This window comes from Lepidochelys olivacea (assembly GCF_965140295.1).
Source record: "Lepidochelys olivacea isolate rLepOli2 genome assembly, chromosome: 24".
Lineage (NCBI taxonomy): Eukaryota > Metazoa > Chordata > Testudines > Cheloniidae > Lepidochelys > Lepidochelys olivacea.
The window spans coordinates 2,633,027-2,654,380 of record NC_140434.1 but is presented as its reverse complement, the minus strand read 5'-3'; the positions used below and the strand labels follow the sequence as shown (position 1 = coordinate 2,654,380).

At 45.6% G+C, this 21,354-nt stretch overlaps 3 protein-coding genes across 3 annotated transcripts; 2 read left to right on the top strand and 1 right to left on the bottom strand.

The window, feature by feature from the left end:
* The first annotated feature begins 901 nt into the window (after window positions 1–901).
* Window positions 902–3,499, top strand: LOC311512317 (uncharacterized protein). The gene is made up of 2 exons (XM_084613464.1): window positions 902–963; window positions 2,499–3,499. Exon 2 carries the CDS (start codon window positions 2,519–2,521, stop codon window positions 3,044–3,046), a length of 528 nt encoding a protein of 175 aa, XP_084469590.1. The 5' UTR covers window positions 902–963; window positions 2,499–2,518; the 3' UTR covers window positions 3,047–3,499.
* Window positions 3,500–6,325: 2,826 nt separating this feature from the next.
* Window positions 6,326–7,964, bottom strand: LOC311512313 (uncharacterized protein). The gene is made up of 2 exons (XM_084613460.1): window positions 7,902–7,964; window positions 6,326–7,390 (listed from the first exon to the last, which is right to left on the bottom strand). The coding sequence occupies exon 2, from the start codon at window positions 7,368–7,370 to the stop codon at window positions 6,810–6,812; it is 561 nt and encodes a 186-aa protein (XP_084469586.1). The 5' UTR covers window positions 7,371–7,390; window positions 7,902–7,964; the 3' UTR covers window positions 6,326–6,809.
* A 2,921-nt stretch (window positions 7,965–10,885) lies between these two features.
* LOC311512329 (uncharacterized protein) lies at window positions 10,886–11,374 on the top strand (the record flags this gene model as incomplete). The annotated part of the gene is made up of 1 exon (XM_084613475.1): window positions 10,886–11,374. The coding sequence occupies one exon, from the start codon at window positions 10,886–10,888 to the stop codon at window positions 11,372–11,374; it is 489 nt and encodes a 162-aa protein (XP_084469601.1).
* Between the last annotated feature and the right edge of the window lie 9,980 nt (window positions 11,375–21,354).

The window sequence follows — 21,354 nt, the reverse complement described above, 5'->3', positions numbered from 1 at the left end:
TTAATCCTAAACCTTTAAACAACACTGCACTCCTTCCTTTCATCTACTGCCACTTTTTCATGCAACTCAGGGAAATAACTTCAGTAAGCAAACCTTGTGTATTCAATTTTGTTCATCGCTTGAGTCCTTGACTCTAAAGCACGGATCATGTCTTCAGACTGGAATGTTGAAGTGCTTTAGACTGAGTGTTATCTCCGGGCACGGCTAGAACACAAAAGAATATGCACCATTTTGAGACTGCTTCAACTCCACTTTGAAGGCTTATCGGGTATTGAAGTTGTTCACAGGTCTTAAATTGGCCATGAATCCAGGAGAGTATTGTAATCCAGAAGGCCTGGTTTGAAGGCCATTGCATTGATTGGAAAGACATTCATGGCTTTCAAAAGCATCTTGGCACAACACATAGTGAATACGTATGGGTAGGTACTGCAAGCACTCTAAGTAATACCTCCGATCCTCCAAGGAGTTTCAAGGGTAAACTCCACCTTGCTGCTAATTAGATACTAGTCTGGAAACAAAGAACTAACATGGAATCCTGTGCATGACAGCAGATTGTTCTAGTGATACACCTCTGAGTCACCCTCATATGCTGAAGTTATTCAAAGCAGAATTGAAGAAATGGAGCAAGATTTAGTCCCATTTTGACACCAAGAAAGTCAGTGGGATGATACCATGAAGATATCAGGCACTTAAAGATTCAAGATGAAAGGGACCTGCCGGTAGCAGCATGCATGTCATCCTGTGTGGGTCTGTGAATTGAATAGTAATCATTAACCATGATCAAAGCCATTACAATAATTAGAGGAGTTGCACATTCAAGAAAATAGTTTATTGGGTTAACAAGGTCCGAGTGCATAAAGGGTGTCTACTATCCTTCCCATTGGCTAAGAAAGTGTATAAAAGTGCCTGCAACTCCAGGTTCTTCTATCCACTTCTCTCGACTCCTTCCCCTTGGTGAGCTTGGTAAGTCTACTTGGCTCCAATTGATACAATTGCTGCTTTAGTGAATGTTTTCACTTTGAACTAATTCCTGCTCTAATAGGGTGTGACTTTAGAAATGTTGGGACGGGGCATCTTTCTTTGGGTAGGAGTCTTTCTGTAGCTAGTCAATTGCAGGTATTGGTGGATGCTGTCTTTTCAAACTATCTGGTTGGGATTTTCAAATCTGCATATGGGATTTGGACCCCATTCCCAAAAATTATAATTGGAGATTGGACATGGAAATTCCTTACACAATTATGAGAAATCTCAGCCTCTGTCTACTTTGATACTAGACTGCACTACTCTGACCCTTGATATATAAATACACATGGCCAGATCTTCAGCTGACTTCATTGGAGTCACAAAGGTTTACTTGGGTGATGATCTGACTCTACCATTTCCATAAAACATTGGAGATCAGATTTCAAATATAATTTTTGAAAAGCAGTTCTATGGTCCTTTTCTGATATAGTTGTAGATATAGAAAAAACTCAGAGTATACACACAGACATATATATATATGTAGTCTCCTTCAGGGCAAAGTTAGCCTGTGCTTTAGGTGTGTTGGGCAGAAAGTCACTTTAAGGGCACTATACTCCATAGTGGACAACTTCAGAACTCTTATACCTTAAATTGAGGCGTGTGATGCTGCACATTACTAGAGATAATATATTGGGTGAGATGGACCACTGACCTGATGCAATACGGCAATATTTGACTTTTTACTGGTACAACTCATGATTTTCGATCCAGATCTTTAGCTGCTGTAAGTCAAAGTAGCACATTTGAGTGAAAGGCAAGTATGATGATTTAGACGATCTGAGGGGTCTAGACCCTGTGTTAAACTGGTTTAACAAGAACACTTGAACAATTTACTGCACCTCCATAATTGTCTAAAATGGTTTGAAAATTGCAGCCATCCATGATGGAAACATTCTCTATTGTGGGTTAGGAATTAGTCTGAGTCTTTTTTACTCGTCCTTCAGGGGCTGGTGGGAATGGAAGGTCATGTGGCCATGGCACAAATAGGGCCTCAGAAAACCTGCTTCAGGACATGCTCTCTGGCACAGGTTTCCTTGTGATCTTGGGCAAGTCCAAAGGGACCAGAATCTCAAAAGAGCTCAGCACTCACTAATCCTAGCTGGACTGGAAACCTATCCTTGAACCTCCTGAAACCAAAACCACAGAGAGACTAAGGCATCTAACCGCCCCTTTCGTCCCAGGCAGAACCTGAGAGTGGGCATTCACTTTTCGATTTTACTTGTGGATCCCAATCCAGTAGATATTCTCAGTGTGCCCCTACCAGTTCGGACCTCACAGAAAAGACAGCTGAGGCAACTATGTCAGCAATACTGGGGGCTGGCTGGTTGGTGTGGATGTTTATAAGAATACCCGGATACATAGCCTGCAGAAAGGGACCTACATAGCCCCCATTATCATAGAACACCAGCGATGATTCTCCTATTCCATTGTCAACAAAGTGTTATGTTTTCTCTGCTCCCTTCTGTGTGTTTCAGGTTTACAACCACCACAAAAGATGTCTTCCTGCCAAGACCTGTGTTACCGACCCAGCTCATGTTATCCTGGCATATGCCCAGATCCATGTGTTGTTACCCGCGATGAGCCTTGTGTCACTTCGTGTGGAGATTCGACAGCAGTGGTCTATCCACCACCGGTTTCCGTGGTATTCCCAGGACCAATTCTCTCTACTTCCCCTCAACACAGCATAGTGCAAAGCACCTTACCAGCTCTACCCTATGGAGCTGGGGGTGTATCTGGGGGTGGTATTTTGGGTGGCTCAATTGGTTATGGTGGAGTTTACGGTGGTGCATACGGGGGTAGATATGGAGGTGGTGGTTATGGGGGCTTATATGGGAGTGGTTATGGGGGCTTATATGGGGGTGGTTATGGGGGCTTATATGGTTATAGGGGCTTATGCGGTTATGGGGGCTCGTATGGGTACGGGGGTGGATACGGGGGTGGCTATGGGGACTTATGTGGGTACGGGAGGAGATATGGAAGCAGGTGCTATTCCCCTCGCCGTGGAAGCTGTGGCCCATGTTAAACCCAGAAGAAAGATCCACGGAAGAAGAAACAACCAGGAAATGAAAGAGAAGAGAGAGATTCACCACTCAACTACAACACTACTCAAATCAGTGCGGGTTTTGGTTGTTCCTTGCCTGTATAAATCAGGCCTATCTATGCTTTCCTCTTGTTACCTGTTACCTTAGCTTTATGGTCTATATTGTTCTGCAGCTTAGTCTTATGCTCATATTGGGCTTTTGTCCTATTTGATGCTGAGGAGAAAAAAAATGGTTTAAGACAGGACATGACTGCCAAACTCTACAACTTCAAGAAAGAAAGCAGAATACCTTCTGCGAAATGCATCACCATGGACCGGTGACTGGTTGTAGCTCTCTTTGTAACCCTGAAAGTATATTCTTTGTACTCTGCATTACTTCATTCTGTGAGTGTAAACGGCACTGCTCATTCCCATTAAAAATTATACTGCATCATAGTATCGGCCTTCTGGTTTTCCTTTCCCCTCCATTCTTTCTCTCCAAAACACTCTGGGTGATTTTCTCCCCTGTGAAGATGTTTAGTACCAGCTCTATGCACTGCATCAATCTCACTCAGGCTCATAAGTAAGAAGAGACTCAGACACATTCCTTGGTCAATGGCATTGGGCAGGTCCTCTGGACCGGAGGGAATTTCTCTCTTGATGCACATTTCACTACTGGTGTTATTGAATGGGAGTTTTCCTTCCTGCAGAGGTATCGTTACCGCACCGTGTAACTCAGAGGTCCCCACACTGTGGAGCACTCCCCACTGGGAGAGTGTGGGGGGTGGAGGAACATTCGGGGGAGGGTGCGATGGAGCCCGGGCCAGCCCCAACAGGGGACAGGGAAGGAGCACCACCTAGCCCTGCTCTGAGCTCCTCTCCTACTCCGCCCCCAGCTGCAGCCTCGGGTCCGTGCCCAGCCTTGGCTCCAGCCATGGCTCCGCCCATGCTGCTGGCCCTGGCCCCACCCTTGGCCCCGGTTCCCACTCCATTCCCAGGCCCACACCACCCCCAGCTGCCACCCCAGCCTCATCCCCCTTACCCCTGTCCACATCCCCAAACCCCGGGAGCTGCAGCCCCACTCCCGGATCTGGCTCCGGGTCAGGGACTGTGGTCAGGGGAAAAGTTTGAAAAGTTTGAGGACCACTGATCTAGCTACATATCACCAAAAGGATAGGATGGAAAGAAATAAATGCCTTTCAACTTTAATATAGTTCCCTGTTCAAAATATTTTATTCATGGGGCTCAAAAATAATTACTCTCCTCTTATACTTTAATATATCATGTTACCTAACTTTTAAGGGTGTGTGAGTGCTGCTCTCCTCGGAAAAAAATCCGAAAGATTCTTTTAGTAGACTCATACATTTCCTCCAGTTGAGAGCTCATCTATAAGTTCTAAAACATGGCTTGTTTCACCTCTCACAAAATGTTCTGAGGCTCTGTTCCTGGAAACCCAATGCACGTCCTTCACTTTAAACATGTGGTTGTGTGTTTGAACTTAAGAGGCTATTGAAATGGTTCAAGGTTAGCAGCTCTGTAAGTTCCTACAAGTTTGTGGCCCGAGATTGCATAAATAAAAGAAAATTCCTCTCCTCTTTTCTTGGCATTATATAGTGAGAGACAGAGGTTAGAATCCAGCTAGGGAGCAGTCATTGACACCAGTGCCAAATGTGTTTCAGATACTACAAATCTTCTATATTACATGCACTTTCAATTTATTTTTGGCACATGGAAATGAATGTTTGAGGTGCAGAAGACTGGGGAATTTTTCTCATTTCAGCTTCATAGTGGAACCTTGGTCTCCTATCCACTGGAGATACGTTAAAGTAACCCCTTGTCAGTGTTTGTTTTGATGTGTTCATAAACTGGATTGCAACAATTTCTAGTATTTCATCCCATAGTCAAATGAGGCGATCTAACGTTGATTTATCAGAAAATGTGGGTTGATGTATCTATGCACTGATAGACAGGATTTAGGGTAAACAGCTGATTTTACCCTCAGGATGCTGTATTGGGATACAGCTGGTGAATGTGTTGTTTTTGTTGTGACGTTCACTAACCACAGTGGGGGGTTTCTATTTGGGTCAAGCCAAACTGTGTTCAGGTTTCCACGTTTCAATACATTTTGTCACAATTTTAGAGCATATGTAATTTTGGAACGGGGGGTGTAAAGCGATTCAGTGTTTGGGGAGGGCTGGTGAGGAGGGAGGGGTATATATCTCACACCTCTGCAGCCTTCAGCCATAGCTGGGTCTGAAAAACTCACTAGCAGGGAATATCCCAGGGGTGACCTAATCCGGTCTATAGCATGGAGAGTGGCTCTCCGATAAACCACACGTCCAGCCGTGACCTGGGCAGGAAGACCGTGTTTCTGACTGGTTAGCCATTTTGACCATGGGGTCTGCCGGTCAGGACAAAGGGCGGTTCAAATTCAGCAGCTCCCACCACAGTTCCACTGAAAAGTCAACACGCATTTTCCTCTGCCGGTTGTTTGCATTCTTGTGGTTTCTTTATGTAATTGAAATCTTTGCAGTTCTCCCCTTGGGCAATAGCACTTGGGTAGGATATGGTGAGGCTTTCTCAGAAGAACAGATTTTGGTTTGATTCACAAACACTCACTGATATTTTGTATATCAATGGTCTTCTATTATTACGATGTCAGGAGTATGTTACCTGAGTGGGAGGCCCAATTTGGAGTACTAGTGTCATTTTCAAATATGTGTGTAAAAGTCTGTACTGTCATTTCCCGAATCAGGTGGTGCTTTATAGCCTGGGAATTTAATCATAAACTTTCTACCTATCATGATACTTAAGCTCTGATTTTAGGCTTTCAAGGGAGGCTGCAGAATCTGATCAGTGGAGGTTTTGAAGAACAGGTTAAACAAACACCTCTTAGGGACGGCGTAGGTGTAGTTGGTCCCACCTCAGAGCAGAGGGATGGACTATATGACCACTCGAGGTCTCCTCCTGCCTTATATTTCAAACAATTCTATGATTCTATAGAATATTTAGAACAGGGAAATATATTCTTTTTGAAAGTCATTCATTTATTCCCATTCTATTAGAGACAAGTGTAACAAGCGGGTAATTCCCTCTTGTGCAGAGAACCTTTGCACAATTCCTTTGACCAATTAATGTACTGATTCTCTTCTCTCTTATGAGCATGAGTGAGATTGATGCAGCACATAGAGCTTGTACTGACTTCCTGCAGAGGGGAGAATTTCATCCAGAGTGTTTTGGAAAGAAAGAATGGAGGGGAAAGGAAAACCAGAAGGCCGATAATATGCTGCAGCATAATTTTTAATGGGAATGAGCATCGGAGTTTACACTTACAGAATGAATGCATGCAGAGGACAGAAATTGTATTTTCAGGGTTACAAAGAGAGCTACAACCAATCACCAGCTCCAAAGTGATGCGTGTCACACAATCTGTTCTGCAGTCTTGCAGCCAACCACGCAGTTTGAAAATCATCTCACATTTTCCACCAGATTAAGTCACTTGGGGTGGACCGTTCAGCATCAAAAAGGACAAAGCATAATATGAGCATAAGACGAAAGTGCAAAACCACTAGACTATAAAGAAAAGGTAACATGTAACGAGAAGAAGTCATACAGAGGCCTGGTTTGTATAGGCGATGAACATCCACAGCCCCCACTGATTTCGAGTGGAGTTGCAGGCTCCCATTTTTGAGAAGTTGAGTGGTGAATCTCTCTCTTCTCTTTCATTTCCTGGTTGTTTCTTCTTCCGTGGATCTTTCTTCTGGGTTTAACATGGGCCACAGCTTCCACGGCGAGGGGAATAGCACCTGCTACCATATCTCCTCCCATACCCACATAAGTCCCCATAGCCACCCCCATACCCATACAAGCCCCCATAACGGCATAAGCCCCCATAACCATATGAGCCTCCATAACCGCATAAGCCCCTATAACCATATAAGCCCCCATAACCACCCCCATATAAGCCCCCGTAACCACCCCCATATAAGCCCCCGTAACCACCCCCTAAACCACCTCCATATCTACCCCCATATGTACCACCGTAAACTCCACCATAACCAATTGAGCCACCCAAAATACCACTCCCAGGTACACCCCCAGCTCCATAGGGTAGAGCTGGTAAGGTGCTTTGCACTACGCTGTGTTGAGGGGAAGTAGAGAGAATTGGTCCTGGGAATACCACGGAAACCGGTGGTGGATAGACCAATGCTGTCGAATCTCCACACGAAGTGACACAAGGCTCATCGCGGGTAACAACACATGGATCTGGGCATATGCCAGGATAACATGAGCTGGGTCGGTAACACAGGTCTTGGCAGGAAGACATCTTTTGTGGTGGTCGTAAACCTGAAACACACAGAAGGGAGCGGAGGAAACATAACACGCTGTGGGTAGAGCTGCTGGTCAATAGTTATATTTCAAACCTGACCTCCACGGTTTAATGGAAACAGCAAGGTCAGATCATCAGCCCAGGCAACCCATTGTGATTCCAGTGAAATCACCCGAGGAGCTGGCAATGTGTATTTACACATAAAGGCTCAGAGTATGCAGTCTATTATCCAAGTCGTCTAAGACTGAGAAATTTCATAGCTGTCTGAAGAATTTACATGTCCAATCCCAAATTATAATTATTGGGAACAGAGGTCCAAATCCCATATGTAGATTTTAAAATCCCAACGAGATATTTTGAAAGTCAGCATGTCCAAACATCTACGATTGACTAGCTACAGAAAGTCTCCTGTGCAAAGAAAGACGCTTCCTGTCCCAACCTTTGTAAAATCACACCACAGGACTTAGGTCAAAATTCAAACTATCAATAAAGCAACAATTGGCAGCACTCGGAGCCGGAGAGACTTACCAAGTTCACCAACGGGAAGAAGTCAAGAGAAGTGGATAGAACAACTTGGAGTTGCAGGCACTTTTATACACCTTCTTAGCCAATGGGAAGGATAGTAGACACCCTTTATGCACTCAGACCTTGTTGTTAACCCAATAAACTATTTTCTTGAATGTGCAAGTCCTCTAATTATTGTAATGGCTTTGGTCATGGTTAATGATTACTATTCAATTCACAGACCCACATAGGATGACATGCATGCTGCTACTGGTAATTCCCGGTCATCTTGTATCTTTATGGTCCTGATCTCATCATGGTATCATTCCATTGGCTTTCTTGGTGTCAACAGGGGACTAAATCTAGCTCCATTCCTTTAATTCTGCTTTGAATAATCTCAGACTATGTGGGTGACTCAGGGGTGTATCACTGATACAATCTGCTGTCATGTACAAGATTCCACATTAGTTCTTTTTATCCGGACTAGTATCTAATTAGCGGCAAGATGGAGTTTACCCTTGAAACTCCTTGGAGGATCAGAGGTATTACTTAGCATGCTTGGAATACCTACCCATACCAATTCACTATGTGTTTGCGCCAACATGCTTTTGAAATCCATGGATGTCTTTCCAATCAATGCAATGGCCTTTCAAACTAGGCCTCCTGGATTACAGTACTCTCCTGTATTCATGGTCAATTTAAAACCTATGAACAACTTCAATGCCTGATAAGCCTTCGAAGTGGAGCTGAAGCAGGATCAAAATGGTGAATACATTTTTATTTTCTACCTCTGCCCAGAGATGACATTCAGTCTAATGGGTTTAGGCATTCCCCTCAGAAGAGAAGTGCAGTTAAGTGATCAGTGGTTTAGAGTCAAGGATTCAAGTGATAATCAAAATAAAACCCACAAAGTCTACTTACTGCAGTCATTTCCCTGAGTTGCAGCAAAGAGTGGCAACAGGTGAAAGGAAAGAGTGCAGTGTTGTGTAAAGTCTTGGGAGTAGAATCTTGGAATTGCATCTCCATCCAGGCCCGAACAAGACAGTGGTGTTCTTCTGGGACAGTGCACCTCACAAAGCCCCTGAGGGATCACATGAAAGATGGAAACAAAGTCCACTGTCACAAACACACAAAATGAGTCTTCAGTACTGGAGTCTAATGTCTTTTGATGACCATCATTTTTACAGTGAATTGGAGGTACCAGAGCTCGAGATAACAAAAGCTACAACGTCTGTAATGTTGAATCTCTTCTGCCTTTTTGGATTCACTCCTGGTGGAGCTCTCGGGCTCTGATATGGTACCATTTGTACACTCACATTGCAATAGTGTATAGGACAATGGTAGCTTCAAGGCAGTGAAGAATCAGGCCCTTCAGTTCTATTTCCATCTGGATTCTGAGGTCCATTCAAAAAATCAGTTGAACTAACCGTTTGCCCTGCATTTCCATTGGAGGGCTCAATTGACAGCCGTGTACAATGCAATTTTATAGCAGGGTAATATGGAGGAGAGTTCAATAAAAAAGTCTCTGCTCCTCGTGAAGCTGCCTTGATTTTCAGCCACTTTGCCTAAGGATTTCACTCTCAAAAACAGGATCACCCCTCAAACTCATGAGGGGTAAATTTGCATCTTAAACTGGTGTAATTCTGGAGTTACTCTGTAGAAGTCAAATTAGCTATGCTGGATTTCTACAAGAAAAAAGGACAACAGAAGCCTGACCTGTGTCTTGTACCAGAGGCAGGGCAAACCCAACCCTTTGATCTATCCAATCTATCTATTTAAACCATGATTTTCTAAAGGAACTAGTGTTATTAGATGCCTGAGTTTTGGGCTCCCACACCTCCCTATCCCCTTTGTTTCAACTTTAGTGGGAGAAAAGGACCATTTAGTCTGTATTCCTGTTGCAGAAAAGTTGGAATGTGTGGAAATCCAAACACAATTTGCCACGACCTGAACATTTGGCTTGATGCGCCCATGTGCTGATGAGCAAAATTTAGGGCAAGCAGTTGGTTTAATTCTCAGGGGACTGTACTGGCATATATCTGCTGAATGTACATGGTTGTGATGTTGACATCACTATTATTTTCCTTGCATTGCACATGTTCCAGTACATTTTGTTATAATTTTGGAGTACATGTAGGGATGTAGGTTTATTCGGGACTTGAGTTGGGATGATGGGATGGATATATATTTCCCAGCTCTGTGGAATTGAGAGAATATCCCTGCTTCCTGCTCCTTACCCCCTGATAGCTCCTAATCCTTGCGCGTACAGCTTCAGACATTAATAAAAAGGTGCCAGTCTCTTTCATAGCAATTTATGGTTTCCCTGTTTTATGAGGCCAGCAATTCTCACAACACCCATATGAAACAGGTCGTTATTATCTTCTTACCTAAGAAAGTGATCACTGATGCCCAAAGCCTAACTGAGTTGCCCAAGGCCACTCCGGTGGAAAGATTGGGAAACTCGGGCACATCTAATTCCTAATAGTTATCATTTGAACTCTAATATCTCCAGATGCGTTCAGGGCTCCATGGTGCTGTTTGCAAGACAAGCCAAGAGTCTCAGACGGTCCTCATCTCAAAGAGTTGATGAACTAACTAGACATGACAGAAACGGTGGAAGGAAGGTTTATCATTCCCATTTTACCAATGGGGAGGTGATGAAGAGGGAGACGAAGGGCAAGGCTTTCAATACACTTTAGCACACTGAGTGCTGAGCTCTTCTGAACATCTGGCCCCAATTGACTTGCCCAGTGTCCCGCAGGTGACGAGTAGCAGAGCTAGTAAAATGGAACTCAGATTTTCTTTCTCTCAATTCCTGCATGGCCTTATCCACAAGGTCATTCATCCTCTCTAAGGTCCGCCTCTGTTATTCAGTTCTCTAGGCTTCATTGTGGCATTTGTTATTCTCTTTGGAGATCGACATCCTACATTTTCCTTGAAAGTTTCTGGTAAAACCCACAGATTTCACTGGATTTCATTCTGCTGTGGGTTTACGACCATCACAAAAGATGTGTTCCTGCCAAGACCTGTGTTACCGACCCAGCTCATGTTATCCTGACATATGCCCAGATTCATGTGTTGTTGCCCACAATGAGCCTTGTGTCACCTCGTGTGGAGATTCGACAGCAGTGGTCTATCCACCACCGGTTTCCGTGATATTCCCAGGACCAATTCTCTCTATCTGCCCTCAACACAGCTTAGTGGGAAGCACCTTACCAACTCTACCCTATGGAGCTGGGGGTGTATCTGGGGGTGGTATTTTGGGTGGCTCATTTGGTTATGGTGGAGGTTACAGTGGTGCATACCGGGGTGGATATGGAGGTGGTTTAGGTGGCGGTTATGGAGGCTCGTATGATTATGGGAGCTTACGTGGTTATGGGGGCTCGTATGGGTACGGTGGGAGATATGGTGGTGGCTATGGGGGCTTATGTGAGTATGGGAGCAGATATGGTAGCAGGTGCTATTCTTCCCGCCGTGGAAGCTGTGACCCATGTTAATCACGGAAGGAAGATCCGCGAAAGAAGAAACAACCAGGAAATGAAAGAGAAGAGAGAGATTGACCACTCAGCTACAACACTACTCAAATCAGTGTAGGTTTTGGTTGTTCGTTGCCTGTATAAATCAGGCCTATCTATGCTTTCCTCTTGTTACCTGTTACCTTAGCTTTATGGTCTATACTGTTCTGCAGCTTAGTCTTATGCTCATATTGGGCTTTTGTCCTATTTGATGTTGAGGAGAAAAAAAAATGGTTTAAGACAGGACATGACTGCCAAACTCTACAACTTCAAGAAAGAAAGCAGAATACCTTGTACGAAATGCATCACCATGGACCGGTGACTGGTTGTAGCTCTCTTTGTAACCCTGAAAATACAATTTCTGTCCTCTGCATTCATTCATTCTGTAAGTGTAAACTCCGATGCTCGTTCCCATTAAAAATTATACTGCATCATAGTATCGGCCTTCTGGTTTTCCTGTCCCCTCCATTCTTTCTCTCCAAAACACTCTGGGTGATTTTCTCCCCTGTGAAGATGTTTAGTACCAGCTCTATGCACTGCATCAATCTCACTCAAGCTCATAAGTAAGAAGAGACTCGGACACATTCCTTGGTCAATAGCATTGAGCAGGTCCTCTGGACAGGAGGGAATTCCCTCTTGATGCTCATTTCACTACTGTTGTTAATGAATGAGAGTTTTCCTTCCTGCAGAGGTATTGTTACCACACCGTGTAACTCAGAGGTCCCCACACTGTGGAGCACTCCCCACTGGGAGAGTGTGGGGGGTGGAGGAACATTCAGGGGAGGGTGCGATGGAGGCCGGGCCAGCCCCGACAGGGGACAGGGAAGGAGCACCACCTAGCCCTGCTCTGAGCTCCTCTCCTACTCCGCCCCCAGCTGCAGCCTCGGGTCTGTGCCCAGCCTTGGCCCCCGGCTACACAAAGAGCTCTTCTTCAGGTCCGGGAAACTTACCTGTGACACTGTGAGTAAGTTTCCCAACCTTGAAGAAGAGCGCCATGTACGGTTGAAAGCTTGTCTCTCACACCAACAGAAGTTGGTCCAATAAAAGACATTACCTCTCCCATCTTGTCTCTTAAAATTACTGTGGAATTTACGGTGGGCTGGCAGGGTATAGTCAGTGAATTAAGTTTATTTTAATTGGTCCAAGGCAGTGGTGGGGAACTCCGTGCTCATTTTCATCCAGCCCCCGGGCCACACACTTTCAACTCACCCGCTGCAGGGGGGTGTGGGGGTGGCACAGAGGCTCGGGGCTTTCCCCCGCAGCGAGTCAAGCCAGCACTTGTAGCTTCAGCCCCACGGCGGCGGGGAGTGCCGAGGCTCGGGGATTCACTCCCATGGGGCTGAAGCTACAAGCCCCAGCTCACCCCGCTGCGGGGGGGCGGAGGGGGGAGGGGAGCGGAAGCCTCAGGCCGCTGCGCCCACCCCCCAGGCAGGTGAGTTGAATGTGTGGCCCGCCATTGATTTTTTCAGTAGGTCAATGGCCCCTGACACAAAAAAGGTTCCCCACCCTTGGTCTAGTGCGCCCTGAGACTGAGCTGCCCCCGACGAGGAATCACATTTAAAAATATATATATATATATATATATATATAACTATATCTAGGCAAAAATCTGTGGGCAGCATCGATATAATTGTAGCAGGGTGGTCCACCCACTGTGGCTGGGAGCAAGCCCTTCCCAGGCTGATTGGGGGAAGCAGGCTCAGCTGTGGCCACGCCCCAGTCAGCACTCAGCTGGTCCTTATAAGAGGGCAGTGGGCCAGGCGCAGACATAGTCTCCTTTAGTTGTGGAGGGAGACAAGCCTGGCTGCTGGGGAGTGTACCAGGGTACCTGAGGTGGAGCAGGGCTAGGGGAAGGCCAAGGGAGCTGGGGAGCTCTGGCCTGGAAACCCTGCAGGCCTAGTGTAAGGCCGGATAGGTACTGAGGTTGTAGGGGGCAGCCCACGGGTAGGCAGAGGCAGCAGGTCCAAACCCCCCTTGCCTGTAATGAGTGGCTTATACATTGCAGTGTGCAGGGGCTCAAGGGTGACTGGCAGTAGCCAAAGACTGAGGTGAGGTAGGGATAGTGGGTAGGGGTTCCCTGGGGGGGGAAGACCCAGAGACTGTGGGGGTACTGCTAGGGGGCAGCACCCTGGGTAAAAGGGGCACCAGGGTCTGGGAGGGACATGGGGGCCAGCGGCAAGCAGGACACCAGCCTAAAGAGGGCGCTCTGGAGGCTGGAACACTAATTCCCTGGATGACCAGCAGGAGGCACCGCAGGGGTGAGTCCCGCACTGTGACGATAATACTTATATCATGGGTCTGCCCCATAATGCATCAAGACTGTGGCAAGCAGATCCACCTGCAAAATCTAATTGAAAAGTTGCCAGATTTTCATTCTGGATCTCCGATGCAGCAAGTGTGCTACTCTGAGTGCTCGGGAGCCCCCTCACAGGAAGGGAAACGCTCCATCAATATTTCTGGGTAAAGAGAAAATGAAAAGTGCTTTCAAATTCCTACACTCCCACATAACCTTAACTCTACCCACTTAGAGAAATGCTCCCAGTAGTCCCTATGAGAGATTTTAGCAATGTCCTCTTCCTGAGCAGGTGAAAAACTGCCAGAGAGTTTAGAAATGACATTTGTGTCTCAGGCCTTGTCTAGAGGATGAAGAAGTTAGCTGAGTCTGTTATCTGAAGTGGTTGTCTGCTGTCCAGCCCAATGAGCCAGCACTCCTAGAAATGAACTCTTTGGTAGTCACCTTACAAACAATATAATAGCGATCAAACAAATAGCTGGACATACGACGCTCATAACTATATTACAGGAAGCTTGCACATTTTCTGTAAGGGGCTTTAGGGAAGAGGTATTAACCTTTCAGCCCAAGAAGTGTGAGTCTGATCCCTTCTTGGGAAATACTGGTAATAAGGGTGAAAATGACCCTGTACAGAGGACCAGTTCTACTGACAACTTCGGAGGCCTGATTCTCCTCTTACTTGAGTGGGGCTTGAGAAGTGGGTAGGGCTGGTGTGTGCTCCCTATGTTGGGATGAATTTCATTGACTGGTGTGTAAATAAGGACAGCAGGAGAAAGGAAAACCAAAAGGCTGGTACTATGGTGCAACAGAATTTCCATGTAAATGAGAAGCAGTGCAGACACTTGCAGAGCAAAATAACACAGAACAGGAAGATTGGCAGTTTTTCAAGGAGGGCTATAATCAGTCACCTGCTCCAAAGGCTGCAAAAACCTTCACTGATGACCTTTGGTGGAGGTCCCACTGCTTTAAGATTGCACCATCCCCATCCCTCCACCTCACCTCCTGATCCTTCTCCCCTGAAGCTCCTAATCTTTTTTACAGCTTCAGACGCTAAGAAGAAAGCTGTCTGTCATTTCCATAGCAGCAATTTACTGTTTCACTGCTTCATGAAACCATTAATTCTCACAACACCCACAAGAAGTAGGTAGTTATTATCTTATTATCTAATAAAGTGATCACTGATGCTCAGAGCCTAACTGAGATACTTAAGGCCACTTCAGTGAAAAGATGGGAGCTGGAACTCAGGCACACCTGATTGCTAATAGTATTGTTAGCTACAACTCGAACTCTAATATCTCCCAGATTCCTCCACTGAGATCATGAGCCAGCTTGCTATAGAAGCCCAGATTCTGAAAGTGTTCTCATCTTGAAGAGTTAACAAACTAACTAGGCAAGAGGGAGGAAGGAAGGATTATTTGCCCCACTTTACACATGGGGAGGTGATAGGCAAGGTCTTCAATAAAGTTAAGCACACTGAGTGCTGAGCTCTTCTGAAAATCTGGCCCCTACTGATTTGCCCAACGTCCCACAGGTGATTGAGCCAGGACAGTGGAGCTCAGATTCTCTGTCTCCCAATCCATGGCCTAAGCCAGAAGATGATTCATTCTCTCTAAGGTCCCTGTGATAGTTCAGGGCAACTGCACAAGATACAGATTCGTGGCTGAGCGTATGGATGGGTGCTCACACTGCCATTTGAAATCTGTGGGGTCCTGTGGATGTTTAGCACTGCTACAAATCAGGCCTGTCTATGTCTCCTTCATGTCACCTATTTCCTTAGGTTTAGGATCTAATGGTCATTGCATTGCCCCGATGGCCGGCAAGCCCAGCTCCGGGCTACTGTCTGGAGCTGAGCCCCTGCCGGCTTCAGAGTAGAGGGGGTGGAAGGGCAGGGCCTTGGGGAGGAACATAGGCAGGGCCACAGCCTGGGTCAAGGGAGGCTTAGCCTGCCCTGGCCTTTGATACCCGCCACCCATGATGTTCTGCATCATAGTATTGGCCTTCTGGTTTTCCTTTCTCCTCCCTTCTTTCTCTCCAAAACACTCTGGGTGAAATTCTCCCTGGGTAGATGTTCAGCACCCGCCCTATGCACTGCATCAGTCCCACTCAAGTCCATAAGTAAAAAGAGAATCAGCACAGGGGGAAATTCCCCTTTGTTATACATGTTTCAGATAGAATGAAAATAAACAACTTTCAACTTGAGTATATTTCCCTGATCTAAATATTATACACAGTCATAGAAATGTGAGGGACCTTGTGAGAGGTCATGTGGTACAGTCCCTTGTGCCAGCATGACCACGTGATTGAAAAGTAATTGTAGTTAGACTTGCAGTCTGGATCTCTAGAGCAGCAAGCAGGCTAATCCGAACCAGACACACTATTGCACACCCGGGAGCTCCCTTCAAAGGGGGGGTGAGACTCCTGCAATGTTTCTGTTTAAAGGCCAAATTCAAAGGGGTATAACAGCGACACACTCCCGCACCACTTTAACTCGGAAAGCACTACCCGAGTGGGTCTCTTTGACCAATGGTAGGATTGTGTTTTCTGTGAGCATGCGGAGAACAGCAACAGAATTCAGAAGCGGCGTGTGTGTGTGTGTGAAATTCTTGGGCCTCATCTAGGCTAGAAAGATGCTAGCTAAGCCTGCGCTAATCTTAACCGCTTTTCCTGGTCAAGACAACCCCCGAAAGACTTTCTAACTTCCTTCACCCTTTCTTTCTCGTGCTAGTAAATCCCAGTGGGAAATCGCCCTGGTGGACGCAGCAATGTTTGCCAACCTATTTCTAATGCTCGTTGGCATGATACAGCAGCACACTGGACAGGGAGTATGTGTGCAGTGCAGATGCGGAGTTCTGCTGGGCACTGGGGGTGTTCGAGGATTTGGAAAAATAGGGACTAGTTCTCTTATGCTGCCTTTTCTTCTTAATATCTCTAGTGGAACAACGCCCTCTGGAGGTGACAGTCGAAGCTATGCAAGCCAGCTGTAAGCTCGCCCTGATTAATAATGCAACTCTCTGATTAGGATGCTGACACAGCGCTTTGCTGAACAAAAATAATTTTTCCATTTTCAGACCTTCTCTTGCCGCCTTCAGGGGAGGCAGAGGTAAGGGCGGGTGGGAGTGTGCTGCGGCAGATATTACGCACATCTTTTATTTCCTGGTTATTAGATGTTTAAATTTAGCTGCCCTCCACATTTGATAGGCCATGGAGTATAATGTGGCAGATGTTCTTTTAGCTCTTTATTTCCTATTTATTAGAAGTTTGAGCTTACCCATGGCTGATAACGAAGGGTTTTGGCAGTCAGTTTGCTTTTTCTTGTTAAAACTTGGTGCTCAATCTTGGAAAGACGTACACAGCTGCTTAACATTAACTGTGTGAATAGTCATGTTGCATTCAACTGGAGAAGTTACATGCTTAACGTGAAGCATGCATGTAACTTTTTGCAGAAACAAGGCTGTAGTTTGTTTTTTTTAATTACGGGTTGTGGAAACAGGCAAAGTGTTTATAGTATTTAAAGGGAGTGTCAATCAGAGGAATTTCACAACCCAACTAAATAAATATTTTCGATTTTGCTAAGGAGAATAGCACTCATGCAGCACTCAAGTTATTTGTAAAGAGATGAAAAGATGCATTACATAATTAGTGGAGGATAATTGTTGCAGAGATTCAAGCAAATAATATTTAGACCTGGGAAAGATGTTTAAGTTGAACAACCTTATTTCTTACTTCATTTCTATCCTTCTGTTTCTCCATAGCTGGAAGATGATGTAACCTGATGTCGCAGGAGGGAGAATTTTTACTCCGTAACATCAGTACTGAAATGTTAATAACTAGGATAAAAATCAATTCTGTTCAGGGGGTCTGCACAGTGCTACTGAGCAGAACTGTGGCCTGATTCTCTGCTCCATTAAAGTCCTTGACTAGGACTTTAGGTCAGGCGAATGTTTTGTACAAAAGAATGAAGAAGGAAGGAAAACCAGAAAGCCAGTACTATGATGCAGCATAATTTTAATGTGAATGAGGAGTGGACTATACGCTTGCAGAATGAAACTTTGCGGGGGATCTTTTCAGGGTTTCAATCAGAGCTACTACAAATCACCCACTCCACGGTAATGCAGTTCACGCACCATGCTCTCCTTTCTTTGTTGCGGCTGTAGAGTTTGACAATCAAATCCCATTTGCAACCTTTTAAAGTTACTTGCTTTCCCCCATTCAGTGTCAGATAGAAGGAAGCACGACAGAAGCTGGGAAGTCATTAGGTCATTAATCAAATGTAAAACAGAAGGTAGGAAAAATAGGTATATGTCAGTTTCTCTTAAGTACAGAGCACTCACAACTGCTATAGACTTCAGTTAGGTTGTGAGTGCTCAGCATTTCTGAAGGCCAATTGCCTACAAGGTAATTCATGAATCTGCATCTTGCTTTTGTCTCCTGATTGTTCTTTGTTCTGGGGATGTCCTTCTGGGTTGAACATGGCCCACAATTTCCATAGCTGTACCTACTGAACCTTTGGGAATTGTACGATCTTCTGTAACTATACAAGCCCCTTAACTGTACGGCAAACCTAGCCATGAATCTCCATGTGCCTCTGATCTCTGGCTACAAAAAGAGGATAATAATTCTTCTCCCCACACTTTATCTTGTTTGTTTGTTTGTTTGTTTTTATCAGCACTTGAAGACAGGAGGTTCCTCTTACTTTCTGCTTGTACGGTGCCCAGCACAACTGGCCTTGACTTCAATTGTGGCATCTAGGAGATACTGGAATTAAAATTATAACTAATAAAACTAACAGCAGTTAAGAGCACCTGAGGTCTAGGCCCAGCTATTCAACTGACTTGCCAAAAGACCTCGAGCAAGTCACTTTGTCTCCATGTCTCCACTTCCCTTTCTATAACACAAGGGTAATAACAACCTACTTCACACTGTTAGTGATTGCATGGAGCAGTGAAAAAGGAAGTTGCCATGTAGGAGCTAGGCAATATCTGTATTAGTGTTTCAATCCGTTAAGAGAAGGGTTAGGAACTGGAGTGCAGGAGACTCAAGAAAGAGAGGATCAGAGGAGAAGAGAAGGCCAAGTCAAAGCAGCGGGGATCTCCAGGAAGGGCCATCAATGAAGGCTTTTCAGATGAAGAGTATTTCATAGGCATGCCCCAAAGAAATGAAGAAGGCTTTTAGTGTTTGGGGAGGGAGAAAAAGAGAGTGAGGAGGGCTCAAGGTTTGCTTAGGAGCATGTCTAAGAATAAATGGAGCAGAGGAATAGAAACAGGAATTGGGAGCAGAGATGTACAAAGTAGCTAAGGGAACAATTCATTTCTTGCATCCATCTAACTATCCATCCATCACCAGTGTTGCTATAGCCATGTTGGTCCCAGGATATTAACAAGCCAGACCTGAAGAAGAGCTCTGTGTAAGCTCAATAGCTTGTCTCTTTCACCAATGGAAGTTGGTGCAATACAAGATATTACCTCACTCCCTTTGTCTCTTTCTCTCACTAATGTTCCTGTTGCGGGGTGGTCACCCGCTCTTGCTTTGAAGGGCTGAAAAGCCAGCACTTGGAGAGGGCTGGGGCTGTGGGCTAGAAGCTGGGCTGATTGGGGGAAGTAGCCACAGCTGGGCCACACCCCAATCAGGGCCCAGCTGGCCCTTATAAAGGCTGGAAGCCAGAAGCTCAGGCAGAGTGTCTCTCTCTAGAGAGAGAGGCAGGCTGGCTGTGGGGGAATGCACCTGGGGGACCTAGAGTGAGGCAGGGCTGGGGAAAGGCCTCAGGAGCTGGGAAGTCCTAAGCCAGCAACTCCCCAGGCTGCAGGACCTGGTCTGAGGCCCATATAGATATTGGGGTTGCAGAGGGGCAGCCTGAGGGTGGGTAAAGGCAGCCAGTCCAAACCCCTTGTTGCCTGTGATGATTGGCTTTTACACTGAAGTCCGGCGCAGGGGCTGGATGGTGACTGGCAGTAGCCATGACTGAGGCGATGTGGGGATAGTGGGTGAGGGTTCTCTGGGGTGGGGTGACCTAAGGGGGCAGCACCCAAGGCAAGGGCACCGGGTCCTGGGAGGGACCGGGAGCCAGTGGTAAGCGGATCACTGGTCTGCGGAGGGCACTCTGGGTTGGAAATTGAGCTAATTCCCAAGGACAACCAGCAGGAGGTGCTGCCGGGTGAGTCCAAATGCTTACATTTCCCCAATACCACAGTATCTGAAATTTGCCCCTAATAATCTACTGCAACTTGCACGTTATGTTTACTCCCTCTTGTGTGTTTCAGGTTTGCCTCCATCACAGAAAGATGTTTTCTTATGGACAGTTGGTCAGTCCCTGATGTGCCACACCTTGGGAGGTGACATGCCCACAGCCAGGTACTAATATCTGCAGCCAGCCTTGTGTCACATCATGCGAAGATTCAAGAGTGGTGGTGTATGCACCACGGGTTGTTGTGACATTCCCAGGATCCATCCTTAGCACTTGCCCTCAGAGAAGCATAATTGGATCTGAAGAGGCTTATTTGGATCTAGAGGGTCATATGGTGCCAGGGCTCCCTATGGCATTGGGGGCTCACATGGTTATGAAGTCTCACCTGGTGCTGGGGGCTCATATGGCAATGGGGGTTCATACAGTGCTGACAGCTCATATGGTGCCAGGGGCCCATATGGTGCTGGAAGATTTCTTGGTTTTGGGGGTTCATATGGTTCCAGGGGCTCATAAAGTCACTGTAGGTCCTAAACTTCCAGACAGTCTCCTTTAGGCACTGGAAACTCATGACCTTATTCTTCCTGAAGAACTAGTATGTCTCACAACAAAAACTGTGGCCCATATTAAATTCAGCATACATACGCTATCCACAGAACAAAAAACAACCAGGAAATGAAAACAAGAAACAGATTCCTAGAGGAGTTTACGGGCATGACTTTCAGAAGTGCTGAGCTCCCACAACTCCAGCTGAAGTCAATGGGAATGGTGAGTGCTCAACACCTTTGGAAAAACAGGCCCATTTATATCTGTTAGGCTTTCCCTTTGAATGATCCAATGGTTCCCCCCACTTAGTCTCATGCTCCATATTGTGCTTTGCTGTATTTAATGTTGACTGGAGTAAAGCAAGTAACTAGAAATGGTGGAAAACAGGACTTGATTGTCAAACTCTGCAACTGCAACAAAGAAAGACATTTCACACCAGATGTTATCACATTCGAGCAGCTGATTGGTTGTAGCCCTTCTTGAAACTCTGGGAATATATTCTTTATATTCTGCATTATTTTGTTCTGCAGCTGTACACTCCACTTCTCATTCACATTAAAGATTTGCTGCGTCAAAATATTGGCTTCTGGTTTTCCTTTCTCCTCCCTTTTTTTTTATTTATGCACCACTACGAATTAAATTCATACCTATGGAGTGGGCCAGAGCGAGTTCTATGCACTATTTAGACCCTACTTGAAACATGAAGTAAAAGAAGAATCAGGCCCTTTAAATAGTCAGTAGCACAGCATGGGCCCAATGCACAGAGATTGATTTCACCCTTGTTATACGTATTTCAGAACTCCTGCTACTGAGTAACAGTTCCCTTCCTGGAGAGGTGAAGCTCCAGTCAAAAGAAAGAAAATGAAAAATAAATAAGTTGCTTTCACCTGGGATATATTTCTTTGCTTCCAATATTTTTTATGCTTGCTGCTGAGAAATAATCTC